The sequence below is a fragment of the Octodon degus genome, unplaced genomic scaffold (assembly GCF_000260255.1).
Source record: "Octodon degus isolate 3935 unplaced genomic scaffold, OctDeg1.0 scaffold00163, whole genome shotgun sequence".
Classification (NCBI taxonomy): domain Eukaryota; kingdom Metazoa; phylum Chordata; class Mammalia; order Rodentia; family Octodontidae; genus Octodon; species Octodon degus.
In genome coordinates this window covers 1,161,532-1,182,238 of record NW_004524739.1, presented here as the reverse complement: position 1 = coordinate 1,182,238, position 20,707 = coordinate 1,161,532, and the positions used below count along the sequence as shown (strand labels likewise).

The 20,707-nt window shown below is 41.7% G+C and overlaps 1 protein-coding gene across 1 annotated transcript in view; it reads right to left on the bottom strand.

Annotated features, from left to right (window-relative positions):
* Positions 1–20,707, bottom strand: part of Wdtc1 (WD and tetratricopeptide repeats 1) — a 75,225-nt gene that overhangs the window by 12,678 nt on the left and 41,840 nt on the right. The window contains exons 4-9 of the mRNA XM_004642862.2: positions 9,463–9,509; positions 8,763–8,874; positions 5,106–5,293; positions 1,530–1,712; positions 628–722; positions 39–154 (exon numbers count right to left, since the gene is read on the bottom strand). Coding sequence (XP_004642919.1) covers positions 39–154; positions 628–722; positions 1,530–1,712; positions 5,106–5,293; positions 8,763–8,874; positions 9,463–9,509 — 741 coding nt within the window. The remainder of the gene's footprint in view (positions 1–38; positions 155–627; positions 723–1,529; positions 1,713–5,105; positions 5,294–8,762; positions 8,875–9,462; positions 9,510–20,707) is intronic.

Below are 20,707 nucleotides of genomic sequence, written 5' to 3'. Positions count from 1 at the left end.
ACAGTGGTGGGGCAGTCACATTAGGCAGCTGAACTTACCTGCTCCCCTCCCATGTTGACTAGCAGCTCTGTGCCATTAGGGCTGAAGGTCACATAGGTGGCAACCAGCACTCTCAGACGGTTGTTATAGTCAGGCAACTTCACTGGCAGATGCCCTGCAGAGAACAGAGCAGTTACCCTAGGTTGTGGCTCCTAGTCCTCCTCCAAGAGGCCAGAAATTATGTAAAGACAGCCATATTGAAAATGTTAGCGATCAACATCATAGAAGGCGCCACGTGTTGACCCTTTATTATTGGCACTGTGTCACCTGTTTTCTATGCCATAAAAAACTCATTTTACAGAAAAAAAAAATCAAGGTTAAGTAATTTTCCGAAGACTACCTAGCTGATTAATGGCAGATTCAAGATTAAAATCCAGGTTGAGCTGGGCAGGTGGTGCATGGCTGTAATCCCAGCACTTGAAAGGCTGAGGCAGGAGAATCGCAACCTGAACTATTGCATAGCAAAGCTGTCTCAAAAAGACCAAAAAAAAAAGTCCAAGTCTGACTGACTTCTAAAACCCATGCTCTTGACCCATGTGTCATGCTATGCCTCTGGACTACCTCAGAAAGAGTCAGTATCCAGCCTACCTGCTACATAATACTGGGCTGCACCATCTGGAAGGGGTTTCTGCCTGTCACAGAAGGTGTGCACACCTGCTGAAGGGCTCTGCTTCATGCTCTTTCTGGTGGGAAGGAAAATCAGACAAGTTAAAACTCTAGCACTCTCCCTGGCTAGAAAGACTACCCTCTCTAGAGGAAGCCTAAATTTGTGTCCCTGAGAGATAATGAAGAAACCTTCTTCTTTATATAAGTGACTCCCAGGTCTACCCACTAGGTAGCTATGGATGGGCATCACAGTGTTTTGCCAAGGAGGTCCTATAAACTGTCTGGATCCTTAGGGATACCTCATTCCCATTTTCAGATGAGGAGCTAAGGACGGCGGCCCACTTCAAGGCACATGGTGTGGGAAGGGCAATAGTGGTTACTCAAATCCGTGAATGAAAGTAAAGCAGGCCACACACTGCTGTACCTGTCCCAAGAATCACAGAAAGCCCAGGCTTCAGGAGCCTCTCAGAATTACTGGGGAGTTGGGGGTTTGCTGTATATATTCTACTTTTTCTTTAAAAAAATAAATAAAATTACATGTATAAGACTGTAAACATACTATCACTCAATTTTTAAAGTTCATATACACATATACATACACACAAACACACTTTTTTTTTTCTTTTTAAATTTTATTTATTTGTGTGTGTGTGTGTGTGTGGCCAGCTCAGCCCACCAGGGGGCGGGGCTGGCTGGCATGTGGTGCTGGGGGATTGAACCGCAGTCCCTGTGCTTTGCTAAGCTTGTTCAAAGTAGGTGCTTTAGACCACTGAGCCATCTCACCAGCCCCTCAAACACACTTCTTTAAAAAGCAGAGATGACAACAAGGAAATGTGCTAGCAGACTCCAAGGGACTTGCCCATAGGAGACCAAGTTGCTCATACCTGTGGTTGTGGATCATGCGAATGTCATAGAGCCTCACAAAAGGCCCACTGGCCCCTACCGCCAGGCAGTTGTTGTCCTGGGGATTGACTGTGAGGCACTTGGCCTCCACCAACTGGCCGCAGTACTCTGTTAGATCAATCAGCACCTCTGAGTGTTTGCTGTTCTCCCGGAGGTCATACTGGCTGCGAGAGAGAATAGAGTGAGGGGTCCAGGTCCTTGTGTGGAAAGAAGGGAAAGAGTCAAATAGTCCTTCGCAGAAGGATTGGGAAGAATTTGTTCTAATGGTGTTTGTAAATAGGATCTCAAGTCCGCATCTTGTACAGCAATTAACCACTAAGAAGAATATATGCAGTGTGTTATTTGTTGAAACTGTACTTCCGATTTGATTTGAAACTGTCTCATTGCTATCTGTTTATCAATAAAATTAAAAAAAAAAGGATTGGGAAGAGTACTGGATGCCTTTGTAAATAATTAAAATTCACTCCCTTTTTAGTGCCCATTGTGTGCTAGGTGCCTATAATGGGATTCTTACCATTTCATCCTGATACAATCTCTTAGTATATATACTGTACTTATTTTACAGGTGTTGGTATTACTGCTATTACTCTATTACCACTAATACTAGGTCTTAATGAAAATGCGCTTAAAGCCCTGGACTGTCCCTAAGTGTTTTTACATGCATATTGAATTAAATCCGGTACCATCTCTACTACCACTAGAATACTGAGTTCCAAATAAGTAACCTACCTAGTGATCTAGTTAGTAAGTACAGAGTAGGGGTAAGTTACTAAAACTGTACTTAAGACTACTTCACTGCATTCCTTCCTAAACTAATTACTTTTATGAGACAAAAGAAGTATGGAGGTGACAGAAAAGAGAATCTGAAGAATATCTAAGAGCTACTTCTAGAAACACCAGGGGCCGGCCTCACAGGAAAGGTAATTCCAAGACAACCAAGAGCAGCAGCGAACTCTCACTGCTCCAGCCAGAGGAACTTTCCTGCTGCCAACACACAGGTAACAGGAGAGTGGGAAGGGACCTTGCCCCCAAGCTTACCCACCTCCTGCCTAGACACCTCTTTACTGTAACAATCTCTTTACTGTTTGCCTTGTCTAAGCCATCTTCACCAGATGCTCATCCTAAAATAGTTTTATATCATTCTTCTGCCCCCAAAACTGCAATTCCTGAACACTTTCAGTACAAGTTTATTTTGAGTCTACTTTTACCAAACTCTACAGTCTGATTTTTAAACCTGCTTCACCAGAATTCTTTTATCCTGTGTCACTTTTATCTGTGCCTTCCCAAGCTCTACTATGCTGGGGAATCCACTCTGTTTTTTCTTGCCCATACAAATCCCATCTGTTCTCAACCAGTTCATGTTCATCTGTTTTGAGGACATCTTCCCTGACTGTGGCGGTGCCTAATTTCTTAGGATCCTACCAATGCCTAAACTCTCAGTTCCTACCACTTGGCCCTGCCACAGCCTGGTCAGTTAAGGTCAACAAGTGCATCATGCCACTGGCTACCAAGTGCTTTGTCTTCTACAGGCCATGATAAGGTTTTTTGTTTTTTGCGGAACTGGGGATTGAACTCAGGCCCTTGCGCTTGCCAACGTATGATAAGGTTTTATATGTTCTATTTCAATTTTAATGCTCAGACTGACAAAGGAGATACTGTGATTGATTATTCCATTTTATAGGTGAGGAAGTAAAGGTTTAGGGATCAAGTGACCTTAACATCATACACTAAGTAAAAGACCTAGGATTTGATCCCAATTCTGTCTGACTTCAGTGGCGTGCTTATAATCACTGTTATATAGTTCATATGACTTACACAGATACTTCTCTGTAACAGGGAAGATAACACAAAGGCCTACTCTAGGGAGGTAGACTAACGCAGGCTAAAGCAATGAGGAAAAAGTTCTAAAGTCACATCTGAAGAAAGAAGTTAAAGAAAGGTAGTGATAGCCAGGAATAGTGGGGTATGCCTGTAGTCCTAGTTACTCAAGCAGCTGAGGCTGAGATGGGATGATTATTTGAGCTCAGAAGTTCAAAAATACCCTAGCCAACACAATGAAATCCTGTGTCCCCCCTCAACAGAACACACACACAAAAAAACCAAAATAACAAACTGGCATGTGGGACACCACCCATGGTATGGCTCAGTGGTAGAATGCTTGCTTAACATGCTTGAGGTCTAGGTTGAATCCCCAGTACTGGGGTCAGGGGAACAACACCATTTTAGGATGCAGGGAAGTAGAGGCAAACATAAAGGACATATGAAATGGAAGCAGTCTATTTTCCCATTTCTGGCTGGCTCTTCTCATCCCAGGCATCTGCAAGGATGCAATTAAGCTGGTGAATTCAAACATTATCTTTTTTTTGAGACAGGATAGCCCAGGCTGGTCTTGAACTCAGAAATTCTCCTGCCTTGGCCTCCCAAGTGCTGGGATCACAGAGTGCTGGCATGCCCACATCTTTTGGGGGGGGGGGTTGGGATGGGGGGGTATACCAGGAATTGAACTCAGAACCTCACACTGCCAGGCAGGTGCTGTGCCACTTAGCTAAATCCCCGGTCTGGACTGGGTAGATAGCTCAGCAGTCTAAGCGCTTGCCTGGCATGCACAAGGTTTGATCCCTGGTACTGCATGCTGTGCTGGCCCCAGAACCTGGGGAATACCATGCCAGCCTTGAAACTAGGTGTGGCAGCTCTGAAACTGGGTGTGTGCTCATGCATGCCTATAATCCCATACTAGGAAGGCTGAGACAGGAGGATCACCAGAGTCCAAGCTGAATAGCAAGACTCTGTACCAAATAAATAAATATAAATAATTTAAAAAATTAAATTCCCAGCCTGTATCCTTCTTCTTCTTCTCCTTTTTTTTTTTTGAGACAAGGTCTCACCGTTATCTCCTTTATTTTTTTTGCAGTATCAGGGATTGAACTCAGGACCTTGCACTTGTCAGGAAAGCGCTTATTCTACTGAGCTGTCTCCCCAGCCCAATATCTACTTTAAACATGTTGATCAGACGAGGTGCTGCTGAAAAGGTGACTCAAGCTGATCCCCTTGGTGATAAAAGAGACAGATAAAGAGCTGGGGACAGATAATCTCAGGTAAAGAAAATAGGAAGTGTGAACACCCAGCAACAGAGACTGAAGTACTGGGCATGGTGGTGCACACCTGTGATCCCAGCACTTAGGAGGCTGAGGCAGGAGGATTGTTGGGAGTTCAAGACCAGCCTGGGCTACAAAGTGAGCTCAAGGCCAGCCTGAACTGCAATGGTGAGACCCTGTCTTGAAAAGACAAAACAAAAACAAAAGACCTGACCACATGAAGTGATGAGAGAAGGCTTATGGGCCTGGAGGTGGTGCAGGAGGATAGAGACGAGGGTGAGGGTGGGGTAAGCAAATATCACCAACTGGGATTATATGAAGATAAATGCCCTGGGCAGGCACAAAGCTGGAAATCTGCTGGCAAGAGGAGCCAGGCTCATGAAGGGACACACCATGGGATGGAGAGTTACCATGCATTAGGAGCAAGGGAAAGCAAAGGTCACTCCATACCCAGAACCTTACCGGATAAGCCCATCCTCAGCAGCACTCCAGAATGTGTTGGGCCACATTGGTGCCGTGGCAATGCGCTTTACCCGGTTCGTGTGGTCTCCAAACATGTGGATAGTCTCCTTTACTGTCAGGTCGTGAACATGCACCTTGGAGTCAGCTGCCCCCGTGATCAAGATGCGATCCCCAGCATGAGGCAGGAACTGCTCAGGACAGAATGAAGAAGGTATTGGCAGGTGAGGGGGGTAGAGACGATCAATGAAGGAGGTAAGCCTGAATGTCAGCCCCCACTTCCCCCTCTACATCAGAAAGAAAAGTAAGAAAATTAGCTCACTGAGACAATTACCCTAAAAAACTCTGGGTAAGCAGTGGCCTGTAGGTCTAAAGGTCAAAATCAAGACACATGCCTTTACCTTTTCAGAGTGACCAGGCCCTATCCCAATTGGGCTACCTGAGGAACCCTTTCTCTTTGATTCTTCCCCAAGAAAAAGCTGAGCAAATGGTAGTCATAGCTGTTAGCATTTACTGAACATTTACCACACAGGAGACAAGGAAACTCCATTATTTTACTGAAAGTTGAGATTTGGATGCTAAGAGTCATAGAACACATGCTTAGCATGTTTACAGGTCCTCGATTCAGTCCCTGGCACCTACCCCAAAAATTAAAGTAAAAAATTAAGGTTCTGTATTAATATGCAACAAGACTACTTTGAACCTAATTCTGAGTCTCACAGAAAAACTGCCTCATGATTATTATTTTTGGTTCAGGGGATTGAGCCCAGGGCCTCATTTATATTAATGTCCTCTTAACACTGAACTACACTTTCTAGCCCATGATGGCCATTCAGTTTCCTAGGGATTAAGTAATTCCATAATGAAAAGAGTTATAGAAGAAGATGTTTCAAATTGCTTCAACTCTATGGAAATCAATCTGGCAATAGGTAACAAAAACAAAAACTATTCTTATCTCCTGACCCAAAACTTTTTACTTTTTTTTAAAAAAATGTATTTGGTAGAGGGTCTCACTATACAACTTGGACTCAGTGATCCTCCTGTTTTCTGTCTCCCCAGTGCTGGGACTACAGGTGTGTACCACCACTCCTAGACTTGGTGGCTGGTTCAGTGTACCTAGGGGTGGGGATGGCAGGGCATATGGTGCCTGGGACTGAACCCTGGTCCCTGTGCTTGCCTAAGCAGGGGCTCAGTCCATTGAACTATCTCACTGGTCCTAAAACTTTTACTTCTAAAAATAATCCAAAATGGAAAGGGACCTGAACAGAAATACAGACAGTACTTATACTAGCACAGTTGACAGAGCTCAAATGTTGGACTTGGGGAGCACCTGACCATCAAGAGATCTATGCAGGTATTATAAAGAATGGGAGCCCCACTATTCTGATGAAATTCAGAACTCAGTATTCCGGAGAACATCCAGCACAAACAAAACAGTCACAATACTACTTTCGATAATAACTTTTTAGAAAGTATTAATTCTATCACCTAACTTTTGTTTTTCTTTGAGACAGGGTTGGGTTATGTAGTCCAGGCTGGCCTCGAACTCCTGATCCTCCTGCCTTAGCCTCCTGAGTGCTGAGATTACAGACATGTACCACCACACCTGGCTTCTATTACCTAATTTTGAGAAGAAAGTATTTGGAGGTGGTGTTAGTTGAGTTTTTCTCTTATCTTGAATTCAAAAGATTAAAATATCTTGTTTCTCTTTTTAACTGAAAACTTTCTCTTAATTCACACCATGGCTGAACACGGGTGTTGCCAAGTGGGGCATCATTGTGCATTTAAATAAGTAAGTCCCCCTTGAGTTCAAATGTTCACAGAAGATCAAATTTCCTTTCCCATATATGTTTCTTCACTGCTTAGAGGACAAAGGTTGGATGAAATGGAATTCTATCATGTTCAGAGACAATTAGTCTTTCATCGTGTCTGGAGATAGCACTTAACTTCCTGAACAGAAGAAGAAAGCCCTCATCACAGGCCGGTAGCTGCCATACCTGTCACATACTGTAGCTGCCACCAGGGGGAGTGCACGGGTGAAATACTGTAACTAGTGTTTTGACTATCTGGGCAGAGCAGAATCTTTTTCCACTTTTTTTTGAATATAAGTGCCTTGTTCAAGGTCTTACCATTAGCAAATTTTAAGTCTGATGTCAAATTCTGGTCTCTATACTTAATGTTTTGTGTTCTAGGATGCCAAGTAGATGGCTCAGGTTCCTTTTCCTGGGTCTGATTACACAGATCCAAACTAAGCCTAACACTTTTGAGGGGCAGCAGTCTTTACTGGTCAGGTAAGAGATGAAATGCCAGTTTTGCCTTTAAAAAATCACAAAATTCACCTAGAATGGGCCCTTGAAACAAGTAAGAATCAGAACTTGGGGAAGAGGCAGAGTTCAGGGAAGGAAGTAGGTTTTCAGTTCTAATCTACTTTATGGTTCAGGTACCTTGTCATTTCTCTTGATATTAATGAGGGAAATATTTCTTAGATTAGTGAGGCCTTCTGGTGGCCAGCTTTATACTCTCATATACCTCTACTATAGACTTTCAGATTGGAAAGGCTCTTCCTCTCAGGTTACTTCTTCCAACTGTAAACCTAGCAGACAAAGTACCCAATGTAGGACAGTCTGAGAGCTATATTTACATATCACAGAAGGCTGTTCTACCTTTTTGAAATATCCCTACATATCAGACATTGTCTCCCTTCCCCAGGACCACAAGTGCTTCTGTGGGCTCATAGCCACATGTCCTAAGTTTGTTCCCTATAATCAAAAAAGATAAAAAGTCTCATGTCACTTTTACATAACAGGTCTTAAATGGTCTATAAGTGCCTTTCCTAACTCTTTTCAGCTCAGCTCCTTTCTACTAACAAGTCACAAGATTTATTTCTTAGAATAACTGAAAGAACCTGTGTCAGACGCTTTAAAAAACCAGATTAAATATTGCATGACTTTTTAAATGAGAAATCTAAAATATGAAGAGCAAAATAGAAGATCAGTAATAGGAAAATGTAGGCAAATCTTCTGCAAAAGCAAAGAGGACCAAAAGATGGAGGGAAGGAGGAGAGGGAGGAATAAAAAGAATGTGTGTTATGTACATGTATCAACAACTCATGAGAAACATAATCATTATGCATGACAAGCATGTATTGATAAAAGACAAAAACTGAAAAAACAAACAAACAAAACCACAGGATGGGTCTACTGGTACATGCCTGTAATCTAAGCACTCTGGGAGGCTGACGCAGGAGCATCACATGTTTGAGACCAGCCTGGGCAATTTAGCAACTTAGGGAGACTCTGTTAAAAGGGGACTGAAAAAAATTAAGAGGGACTGGAGATGTATCTCAATGAGAAGGCCCCAGGTTCAATCACCAGTATCATAAAATAGGAGGGAGGAAAAGAGGAAGAAATGGGCTCAGAGAGGTCAGGTGATATGTTTACACAATTTCCAAGAGGCAGACAAGGGAGTCGACCCCAGGTTCATCTGATACCTAAATTCATGCTCGGAACCTTTCCTCATCAACACTGCTCACTACATGAGATGCTCAGACCACAGGGCATCTGTGACTCCCTGGGTGGAGCACTTGGGACAATACACATGGCAACGTGAACATGCCCATAGCCCAACATCCCTTCTATTTGCTATGGCTTTCATACTCACCTTGACAGAGAAGATATTAGCAGTGTGTCCTGTGTGCATGGAGAGCAGCTTCTTGTGGTGCAGCGGGTCCCACACAATTGTGTGCTGGTCATCGGAACCAGAGGCCAGCAAACTACAAGCAGAGTGAGAGGCTCTGACCTGTCTCAAGTTCCCAGGTCCCTCCCCCACTTTCACTTTCTTAAAGGAGTTGGGCTACACAGAACTCAAAGAACAGTAAATGTCATAGAATTCAAGATTATTTTATAAATATTAGTATTTTCTTTTTTATTTTGTCCTAAGAAGTTGCCTATATATATTGATATTTTTAAAAAGTCTGGATGGTCATCCAAATTTATATTTATTTATTTTTATTTATTACATTTATTTATTGTGTGTGTGTGTGGCCAGCTCAGCCCACCAGGGGGCGGGTCTGGCTGGCATGTGGTGCTGGGGATTGAACCACGGTCCCTGTGCTTTGCCAAGCTTGTTTCAAGTAGGTGCTTTAGACCACTGAGCCATCTCTCCAGCCCCAGGTCATCCAAATTTAATCTACCTAGATTGATGATTTAACTGTGTGCTGCTAATCACGGGGTATACTTAAGAAGGGCAATACTGTCCTTTTGGTTTGATTTACTTTTTCCCTTAGATCACCTGAAAGGAAGGAATCCTCTTCTCCATGGCCCCTCACCCTCTCGTCCATCATTCTCTAGCTCATACTTACTCTCCTTTCTCATTCCACTCCAGACAGTTGACACATCCTGAGTGACCCTGGAAGAATAAACAGAAAGGGACAAGAAGACAGCTAGTTAAGAGGTTCTCCCAGGGAAGTCAATGCTAGGAAGTAGAACTGAACACATGAACTGGCCCCTCTATCTTCACTGTTTTCCAGAGACACACAGATGGCCAGAACTGACTAAACTGCTTGCTATCCTGCAATTTATAAAGTACTCTCATACTCGAAAATTCTCTTCACAATCTGAGCCTGAAAGGACAGATTTTATCAATCTCATTTTGCAGAAAAGTTAACTAAAATTCAGATAGTAGCTAAGTAGCAAAGATGATACAAAACAATTATCTTTTACTAGTAAAAGGGATATGTCAACAGTCCTTTTAAGGGACAGCTCTTGCTATAGAAAATTCATCCAGGGACCATCTGGTCTAATGAAAGGATAATCTTTCAATAATTTAGGACGTATTTATCAAGCACTTACTACATAACCAAGATGCTGAGGTATGTCAGTATACCAAGTAATGTCCCTGGTCTCTGGAAGCTTACTTCATGCAAGGAGAATCTGCTACAGTCTTGATCGTGTAGATTTGAATTGAGAAACATGGAGAGACTTTGAGGTAGTTAACAGCAGACACGAAGTTGAAAGCATGCACAGAAATCACAGCAGGCTAGAATTGTGAGGACACATGATTCATGAATAATCAAAAGAGGTATAAAGGAAGGAGTAGGATATGTGTTTTCCATGGTAGGAGGATAAGTTTCTAGCCATTCCACCATACTGTTCTGTGTTTCACCTTCCCTCATCTCTCTCTCTCTCTCTCTCTCTCTCTCTCTCTCTCTCTCTCTCTCTCTTTGGTGGCCGGCTTAGCCCATCCTGGGGATGGGGCTGGCACAGTATGTAGTACCAGGATCAAACCACGGTCCCTGTGCATTTGCCTAAGCAGGCACTTTAGACTGCTGAACTATCTTGCCAGCCCTACCTTCTCTCATTCTATCAACACTTTGTGTATGTGGTGATTTTTTTGAGGCAGGGTTTTGTTGTGCAGTGTACACTGGCCTTCAACTCACTACACAGCCCAGACTGCCTTGAACTTTTTGTTTTTAAATTTTTTTCCCATAATTTTATTGAGAAACAAATAGCAATGAGACAGTTTCAAATCAAATTGGTAGGGCAGTTTCAATAACACATTGCAAACTCTCTTCCTAAAAGTTGATTTCTTTCTTTTTTATTTTTTTGGTGGAACTGGGGGTTGGACTCAGGCCCTTGTGCTTGCCAGGGAAGCGCTTATTCCACTGAGCCATCTACCCAGCCAAGGCCTGTGCCTTGAACTTTAGCAATCTTTCTGCCTCAGCTTCCCAAGTGCTGGGATGACAGGTATATGCCAACATGCCCTGCTGCATTTTGATATACACTGAATAATTATTTCCCTTTCCCAAATCAAACCATGTGTTTTGTTTCAGGAAGCACACATCCACTGTCCTTGCAATAAGTTTAGGAACTTAAGCTTAAGTCAATGTAGTGCAGCATTCACTTGGCCACAGGAATTGACTCTGAAGTGAACCTATAACCACAATCAGATGCAAGCGGGAACAGGTGCTATGAGCTTCTGGAAAATCTTTCTCATTCTTAGAAGAGTGTATGGGGGAAAGGCCTTTCTTCCTCTGAATGCCGAGGATACTGACCAAAACTTGGAATTGCTTTACATATTTTACCATCTTGAAGGAGGTTGGCCTGAGGGTAAGGTCAACACAGAGAGCTTAAGCAAGAGAACCAGAGAAAAATGGAGTCAGAATGACCAGACTAAACAACCCTAGACATTAATCTTCTCCCCTTCCAGTTAGGCAAACCAGTCAGTTCATTATTGTTTGAGGCAATGTGAGTTAGAATGTTCACTTATGGCCCAAAGTATGCTAAAGAGTAATTCCAATCCATTCTTCGTATCTCAGTTTGTAATTCCTTCAAGATGCTTTCATGAATTCATGCAGGAGAGAATGCTTTAAAAAAAATTATTTATTTGGTCAGATAGTTTCAGGGCCAGTATGGCATATGGTACTAGGGATCAAACTCGGGTCCTTGTGCTTGCCAGGCAGGCACTTAAGACAGCTGAGCTATCTCCCCAGCTGAGAATGCTTCTTATGGGCTCCTGCTGCTCCTACAGTATGGCTCTGTGTTGATATGCTTGTTTCTTCCCCTAGACTAAATCCTGAGAGCAGGCTTTGTAGATTACGTTTACCACAGCCCCAAGATTACGCACAGTGTTCAGTAGGTATCTATTGCCTAAATAATCAAATGAGCCTGGTAGGATAAGTGGAAAGAACTAAGAAGATATGGACAAGGCTGATCTTCCAAATAACTAGTCAGAGAGGTGGTTCCTCTACCTTCTCATTCCCTTGTCCTAAACGGATTCTCATCTGGGTGGAAAGTTGTTTCTTCCTAGTTCTTTTCTCATAGACATGACTGACACATGCTCTGCTCAAGTCTGGAAAATTACTTGCTGACCTGAGGCTTTCTGCCTTCCCAGCATTCAGATAAAACCCCACACATACGTCTAGTCACTTTCTGGGTCAGCATCATTTCTGTCCCTAGTCCTCTCATTTTCCCACCATGCCGTAAATTACTTGTGCCCAGGAGGTCACAGCTTCACCTGGAATATCCCAGAGAATCAAAAGCCTTGAATGACTGTCACTTAGTGAGCACTTATAAAGAGCTGGGCATGGCACTAAACTGAGCACATGTGGTAGGCAAAATAATGGCCCCCTACAGATATCCATGTCCTAATTCTCTGAAACTTATGAATACATTATTTTAGGTGGCAAAAGGGCTTTGCTGACATGATTAAGGTTACGGACCTTGAGATGGAGATATTATCTTAGATTATGTAGGTGGGCTCAATTTAATCAACTGAATACTTAAAATTAGAAAATCTTCATTGGCTGCAGACTAGGGATACGGATGTGTGAAAGGGACTGGGCCACTATTGTTGGCCTTAAAGCAGAGAAAGGGGCCTGGAGCCAAGAGATGGGGCAGCCTCTAGAAGCTGGCAATTGTAAGATGGATTATATTCTCCACCCATACCTGCCAATACCTTGATTTTAGTCAGTAAGACCTGTGTAGGACTTCTGATCTATAGAACTATAGGATTACAATTTACAATGTTTTGAGCCACTGTTTGAGGCAGGAGAGGAAGACATTCATTTATGCAAGATATTTTCTGAGCACCTGTTAGTGCGTTCCCCTAGACGCTCACAACACTGCCAAGCACAAGCAGGCAGAGTCCCCGCCACTCCTGGAGCTGATATTCTACTGTGGGAATGCTACTGTGATAGTTTATGATGGTAGCAATAGGAAATTAATACACTACTTAAATAACTCACTTCAGAAATTTAAAAAAAATGTTAACAGAGGTTCAGTAGCCTGCTTAGCATGAAGCAACTAATAGAGACAAGGTGGAGTATTGTAACTCAAGAGCTCAGGTTCTCAAGCACAATCTAAGAAATACATTAATGCTTCCAGAATGATTGTATTTGTCCTCAAATCTAAACTTCTGTATGTTTTAGCTAAAAATCTAAGTATTCATAGGATAGTGAGGCAAGGCAACAATCATAACACTGAGCCTACACATCTGCAATCTAACCCTAAAAAATCTGTGCTCGTCTCCAGCCTGATACTAGACATTCTTATACGTGCAAAGGCTATTGTGGTAGGAAAGAGAACTTTAGGGCTGTGGAGATAGCCTAGTGGCCTAAGCGCCTGCCCGGCAAGCACAAAAACCCGGGTTCAATTCCCAGTACCACATGCTGTGCCAGCCCTGCCCTGGGCGTGCTGAGTGGTGGCACACATCTGTAATCCCAGCACTAGGGAGGCTGTAACAGGAGGATCACTACGACTCTGAGCTGCATAGTGAGACCCTGTACCAAATACACAAAAGAAAAAAAAGAAAGAGAACTTAAGTGCCAAGGGGAAAAAATAGATGGATCAACTATATGAGTTCAGTTGTGATCTGTGCTATGAAGAATGAGCTGGGTATAGCAGTCTGTGTCTGTAACCTTGGCAATTTGGGAGGCTGAGGTAAGAGGATCACAATGTCAAGTCCTGCCTGGGCAATTTATCAAAAGCCTGTCACAGAATAAAAAATAAAAGGGCTGGAGATATGGCTCAGTGGTAGAGTACCTCTGCATTTGACCCCCAGTACCACAAAAAGCAAAGACAAAAATGTTTGTAATATGGTGTAGGTCATACTTTAGATATATTACAAAGGTAAGAGAAAGCCTCTTTGAGGAAGTAATATTTGAGGAGAAATCTGAATGCTGAGAAGCAAGTTCACAAAGATCTGAAGGAAAAGCATCGCAGGTAGAGGGAAGAACAAACATAAAGATGTAAAAGCATAGGCTAGGTGTACTGTAGATACAGAATGAAGGCAGTGAAGGGAATAGAGTAAGCTGAACAAGACAGGTTGAAGAAACTTCAAGAGACCAGAACTGTGTTGGACTTATTTTTTGCTACGTTCACCTCTCAGTGTCTAGAACATTCCTAGTATATAGTAGGTACTCAATATTTGCCTGAAATTATAAGCGAATTAATAACTGTCTCCTTCTTTGGTCCTCTGGTGCTTCAAAGCATGAGTTTACTCCACCATCTAAAGTTGACAACTTTTTCTGTAAAGGGCCAGATAAGAGATATTTTAGGCTTTACACACCATATGATCTCTGTCTGAATCACTCAGTTCTGCTGTTGAATCACTAAAGCAGACAGACAATACATAAATGAATGAGTGTGGCAGTGTTCCACTAAAACTTTATTTATAAAAACAGGTGGCAATAGACTTGAAAATCATATGGCAATGCAAAGGACCTACCGTAACCAAAACAATCTTGAAAAGGAACAAAGTTGAAAGACTCACCCTTCCCAATTTCATAATTTGTTATGAAGTGGTACTGGCACCAGGATAGACATTTGGATCAACAGAATAGAGTTCATAAATAAATCTATACATCTATAGTTAATTGATCTCTATAAAGAGTGTCAAGGCAACTCAATAGGTGTAATCTTTTCACACAAATGGTACTTTTGTGTAAACGTCCAATGGACAATTGGACGTTTACATGCAAAATAATGAAGGTGGACACCAACTCAACACCATCTATAAAAATTAACTCAAAATAGATCAGAAATTTACATATATCTAAAACAATGAAATATTTAGAAGAATACAGGTTTATCCTCATGATCTTGATTTCTTAGACATACCACCAAAAGCACAAGACATAAGAAAAAAAATGAACTCATTAAAAGTTTTGTGCATTGAAGGCACTCTTATGAAGAAAGTAAAAAGAACACAGAATGAGAGAAAACATTTCAAACTCCATTTGAATAAAGAACTCATAAATCAACAAAAAGAAAATCCAATGAGAAAATAGACAAAGAATCTGAATAGACATTTCTCAAAAAAAAAAAAAAAAATCACACAAACATAGCCAATAAGCACATGAAAAGATGTTCAACATCATTGGGCACTAGGGAGATAAAAATCAAAACTATAATGAAATAACACTTTCCACCCACTATGATAGCTATAATAAAAAGAGATAATATATTGTATTATATTATCCAGCAGGTTCTACACTTAAGTGCCTAAAAGACTGTAAGAGAAATACTGCTACCTTAAGCCAATATTTATATTAACACAGCAGGGAAAGGCTGTTTCATTTTCTACTAATCACATATTAACATTTGTGCTCTGGTGTTTAAAATTTTAATTGAATTATTCAAGTTATATAATTACCTTCCTAAAAAAGAGTATCAGTAAGGTTGTAGAGAAATTGAAATTATTTTATATTTCTGCTGAGTATATAAAATGGCAACAATTCAGGAAACAGTTTGGCAGTCTTCAAAAAGTTAAACATTGAGGGATGGGGCGATAGCTCAGTGGTCTAAGTGCCTGCCTGGCAAGCGAAAGGACCCAGGTTTAATCCTTGGTTCTGCATGCTGTGCTGGCCCTGAAACCCAGGCGCACACTGCCAGCCACTGAAACTGGGTGTGGTGACACACTCCTGTAATCCCAGCGCTGGGGAGGCTGAGACAGGAAGGGCACTATGAGTCTGAACTGTGTAGTGAAACCCTTTATCAAATAAATAAATAAAGTAAATAAATGAATAAAAAAAAGTTAAACACTGAGTTAGTGTATGACCCAGGAATTTCACTCTTAGGTGTATATTTTAGAGAATGAAAACAGTATATGCACACAAAAAATGTATGCATCCATGTTCATGACAGTATTACTCATAAACAGCCAAAAAGTAGAAACACCCCAAACTGTCTGCTAAATAATAAATGGATAGATAAAATATGGTATTTACATATAGCATTACTTGATCATAAAAAGAAATGAAGTAGTGATTCAAGTTACAACATGGATAAAACATGAAACTATGCTAAGTGCAAAAAGCCAGACACAAGAAGCAACATATTGTACTATTTATATGAAATGTCAAGAGGAAAATCCACAGTGTCAAGGGGTAGCTTAGAGGAGTAAGACCAGGGGCGAGAGATGGGAAGTGACTCCTACTATGAGCAAGAAGATCCTTTTTCTAGTTTTTTGTTTTGAGGCAGGTTCGAACCACGTAGACTAGGCTGGCTTTGAACTCATGACAATCTTCCTGACTCAGCCTAAACAATGCTGAGATTACAGGTGTGTGCCACCACACCCATAATCTCAGTCCTCAGAGGTGTGGAAGCAGGAGGACTGCTGCATGTTTGAGGGCTGCCTGGGTTTCATAGTGAGTTCCAGCCCACCTTGAACTGCCTAACAAGACTTTCAGAAAAAGAAAAAAGGAAAAGGGAAAACGTCCTAGAATTAGAACCAATAGTGGCAGAACTTTGTGAATATATTTAAAAACCACTGAACTAACCAGGCATGGTGGCACATGCCTGTAATCCCAGCACTCGGGAGGTTGAACCTGAAGGATCTTTGCAAATTCAAAATCAGCCTGGAGGCTACAAAAGAGAGCACAAGGCCAGCGCAAACTGCACAGCGAGACTCTATGTCAAAAACAAACAAAACCCAACAAACAAAAAAACCCCATTGAACTATATGCTTTAAAAAAATGTAAAATGAAGAGGTAGCAATTTAGAATTGGCTCATAGCCTATAATATGCTGACTCTCCCTTTTTTTTTTTTTTCTGCGAACAAGGGATTGAACTCAGGCCCTTGCACTTGCCAGACAAGCGCTTAATCTACTGAGCCATCTCCCTGGTCCCAATTTGCTGACTCTTTAAAGGAGAATCCTTGAAATCTCTTACATAATCAGATTTGATATATAATATTTTTCTTTCTGAATCTGGTATTCAGTTTGCTTTTCTTTTTTTCTTTTTGAGATAGGGTCTTGCTATGCAGTTCAGGCTGGCCTTGAGCTCCTTTTGTACCCCAGGATGGTCTCCAACTTGCAATGAGTTTTCCTGCTTCAGCCTCCCAAGTCCAAGTATGGGACTACAGGTAGGTGTGCACAATGCCCAGCTTTGATGAACACTTTTAACTTTCTATTTTAAAGCACTTTCAAATATTTAAAGTTGGAACTTTACTGGCTGTGGTGGGCCATGCCGGTAATCCTAACACTTGGGAGGTTGAGACAGGAGGATCACTGCAAGTTCTAGACCAGCCTGGGGGCTACAAAACTGAGCACAAGACTGGGTGTGTGGTGCATGCCTGTAATCCTAGCGCTTGGGAGGCTGAAAATAGGAGGATCACTATGAGTCCAATCTATGTAGTGGGACCCTGTAGTCTCTGTAGACCCTGTACTAAATGCAAAACAAAAATCAACAACAACAACAACAAAAAGCCCAAAAAAACTGAGCACAAGGCCAGCCCAAACTGCATAGCAAGACCCTGTCTTAAAATAATTAAACTTACAACAATACAATGACACTCATATAACATCAACTGATTAACACTGCCATACTTTCTCTCCCTTTTTCCCTTTCTACCCACCAACCTGCATCCATACCCCACAAGTTCACTTTTTTTCCCCCAGAACCATGTGAGAATATGTGTAGTAGGACATATTTACTGGCTGTGGCCCACCACAGCCAGTAAAGTTCCAACTTTAAATATTTGAAAGTGCTTTAAAATAGAAAGTTAAAAGTGTTCATCAAAGCTGGGCATTGTGCACACCTACCTATAAAAGGTCCTTTTATACTCAATCCTCCTATTTCTCACTCCCTCAATCTCTGTCTCTCTCCCCGATTGAACCCAGAGCCTTGCATGTTCTAGGCAAGCACTGCAATGAGACTGGGTCTCACTGGATAAATAGAAAAGACTGGATTTGAATTTGCAATCCTTTGTCATCCTCCCAAGTAATTGGGATTATAGACATGTGCCACCAACACTGGTTGTTTTTTTTTCCAAAATTTTATTGATAAACAGATAGCAATGAGACAGTTTCAAATCAAATCGGAAGTACAGATTCAACAAATAACACACTGCATATATTCTTCTTAGTGGTTAATTGCTGTACAAGATGCGGACCTGAGTTCCTATTTACAAACACCATTAGAACAAATCATTCTATTCATTAAGAGAATGCAACTATATATCTATCCTAACCACTTTGAATACACAGATACAAAATGGACATTCATCTGTATACTCCATTTTTCTTTTTATTTATGAGAGAGAGAGAGAGAGAGAGAGAGAGAGAGAGAGAGAGAGAGAGAGAGAAAGAAGTGTGTGGCCAGCTCAGCCCACCAGGGGGCGGGGCTGGCTGGCATGTGGTGCTGGGGGATTGAACCGCGGTCCCTGATGCTTTGCTAAGCTTGTTCTAAGTAGGTGCTATAGACCACTGAGCCATCTCTCCAGCCCCTATACTCCATTTTTCTAAGTTTCATTATTGAATATTATAGGTGTGTAAACTCAGCAAAATATTCTAAAAGAGTCCAGTAGCCCATAATAGCACTGGGTCTTCTGTTCAACTGGCAATGTCAGAAATTATTGACCTGAGTCCCCCACAGCTCAACATAATAGCATGGCTTTACTTCCTATATTTCGTCTTCATACTTTTCTACTGGATGGTTAAGACCAAGGTAAAGCAGGACCTGTGCAACAAGAGTTGTAGCTTTTTGGTCTGAGAAGGTCAGTGAAATGCCCTCAGGATTTATCCTGAGATCCTGTACCTCAGAATGTAGAACCTTTGTCAGTGCAGCCATGTGATGAGTCACGGCCATTGCTTGGCCAATGTGCTCTCTGTGAAAGCCTGAGAGAGTGTTTTCTCCCCATGTGACTCTCGTTAGGCACACTCTACGTCATCGATCACTTTCCTCTTTGGCCCCATAATCTTCTTGATCAGAAAATTTGGGACACTACCGAGGCAACACTGGTTTTGTTGTGCATGTCTTTCTATTCTTTCTTTGCCCTTTCCCTCCCTCAGCCCCTTTTGTGAGTCTGAGGATTGAACCTAACACCTTTGCACAGAGCCACATTCCTAGTCCACTTTATGTTAATACTGAGTTGTGGGCTGGGGAGATGGCTTAGTAGAATAAGCACTTCCCTGGAGAGTACAAGGACTTGAATTTAATGCCTGGTTCCACAAAAAAAAAAAAAAAAAAATTGAGTTGCAGTCTCACTGAATTGCTAAACTGCCTAGGATTGACTTAAATTTGTGATCCTCCCATCTCAGCCTCTCAGAGGGCTGAGATTACAGGATATGCAACCTCATCTGGCTTCAGTGTATTTCTAACAACATAGCTATTCTTTTACTTACCAATCCAGAAAATTTAATACTGGCACAGTGTCAATATCTAAGGGCCAGCCAAATAGCTCAGCGGATTAAAGCACCTGCATGCAGGCACAGGGGCCAGGGGTTTGATCCCCGGGCCTGCCCTGCCAGCTCCGCCCCCAGGGCTCACTGAGATGGTAATTGAGACTGGGTGTAGTGGCTTGGGCCTGTAATCCCAGCTCTTGGGAGGCTGTAAACAGGTGGATCACCATGGGTTGCACTGAGACAGCCAACTGAGATTGAGACTGAGACCGATCATGGTGGTGCACACCTATAAACCTAGAGCTTGTGATGCTGAAAATAAGAGGACCACTAGCGAGTCTGATCTGTTTAGTGAGACCCTATAGACTCTGTACTAAATACATACACATACACACACACGAATAAAACAGCTGTTCTAAAGAAATATTTCAGTTTAGATTTGTCCTATTTCTGCATGATTATTAGATATTACATTTTGATAGAAACACTATCTTCATGAGTTTGTACGTATGTATATATACACGCCCTTTCCCTCCCTCAGCCCCTTTTGTGAGCCCCTATTTATCTTTTCTGATACAGAGTCTTGCTAGTAGTACAGGTTGGCATCAAGCTGGAGATCCTTTTGTCCCAGCTTCCCAAGCACTGAAATTACAGATGTGTGTCACTATACCCAGCTTGATTCTGTAAACTTATTATACAGTATCAGGCGGCATATGTGGTCTTTTGTCCTGGTTAAAGTGGTATTCACCAAGTTCTTGCTCCCATAATGTTACTTTTCTTTCCTCTCTGTTATCTGTGAGGGGATACTTGCCATTGTGCAAGTATCAAATGTTTACCCAAAAGTTTTTAATCACCCAATGAATATTGTTGCCTAAAATAGTTACTTACATAATGGTTATAAAAATAGCAATTTTTAAAAAATTTTACTTTGTTTTTTCTGTTTTATGTACTTGGTTGTTACAGGGTCTCACTATACAGCTTGGATTTATGGCGATCCTCCTCCTGCTTTCAGCCTCCCCAGCACCGAGATTACAGGCATGCACCATTACGCTCAGACTCTGGCTGGCTCAGGGTGAGGCTGGGATAGCATGTGGTACCGAGGATTGAACCTTGGTCCCTGTGCTTGCCTAAGCAGGCACTTTAGTCCACTAAACTACCTTTTTTTTTCTTCATAATTTTATTGATAAACAAATAGCCCACTAAGCTATCTTGACAATCCTTGTTTTGCTTTTTTTTTTTTTTTTTTTTTTTTTGACACAGGGTCTCTCTATGTAGTGCAGGCTAGACTTGAAGTCACTTTGTAGCCTAGGCTGGCCTTAAACTCACGACAATCCTCTTGCCTCAGACTCCCAACTGCTGGGATTACAGGATGTGTTACTATGCTCAGCTTTTCAAAATAGTCATTTTAAAAAATGCTTACATTTCTTTAATAGTTGACATTATACTAGAATGAGCTACCCATTTTTTTTTTAAATTTTATTTATTT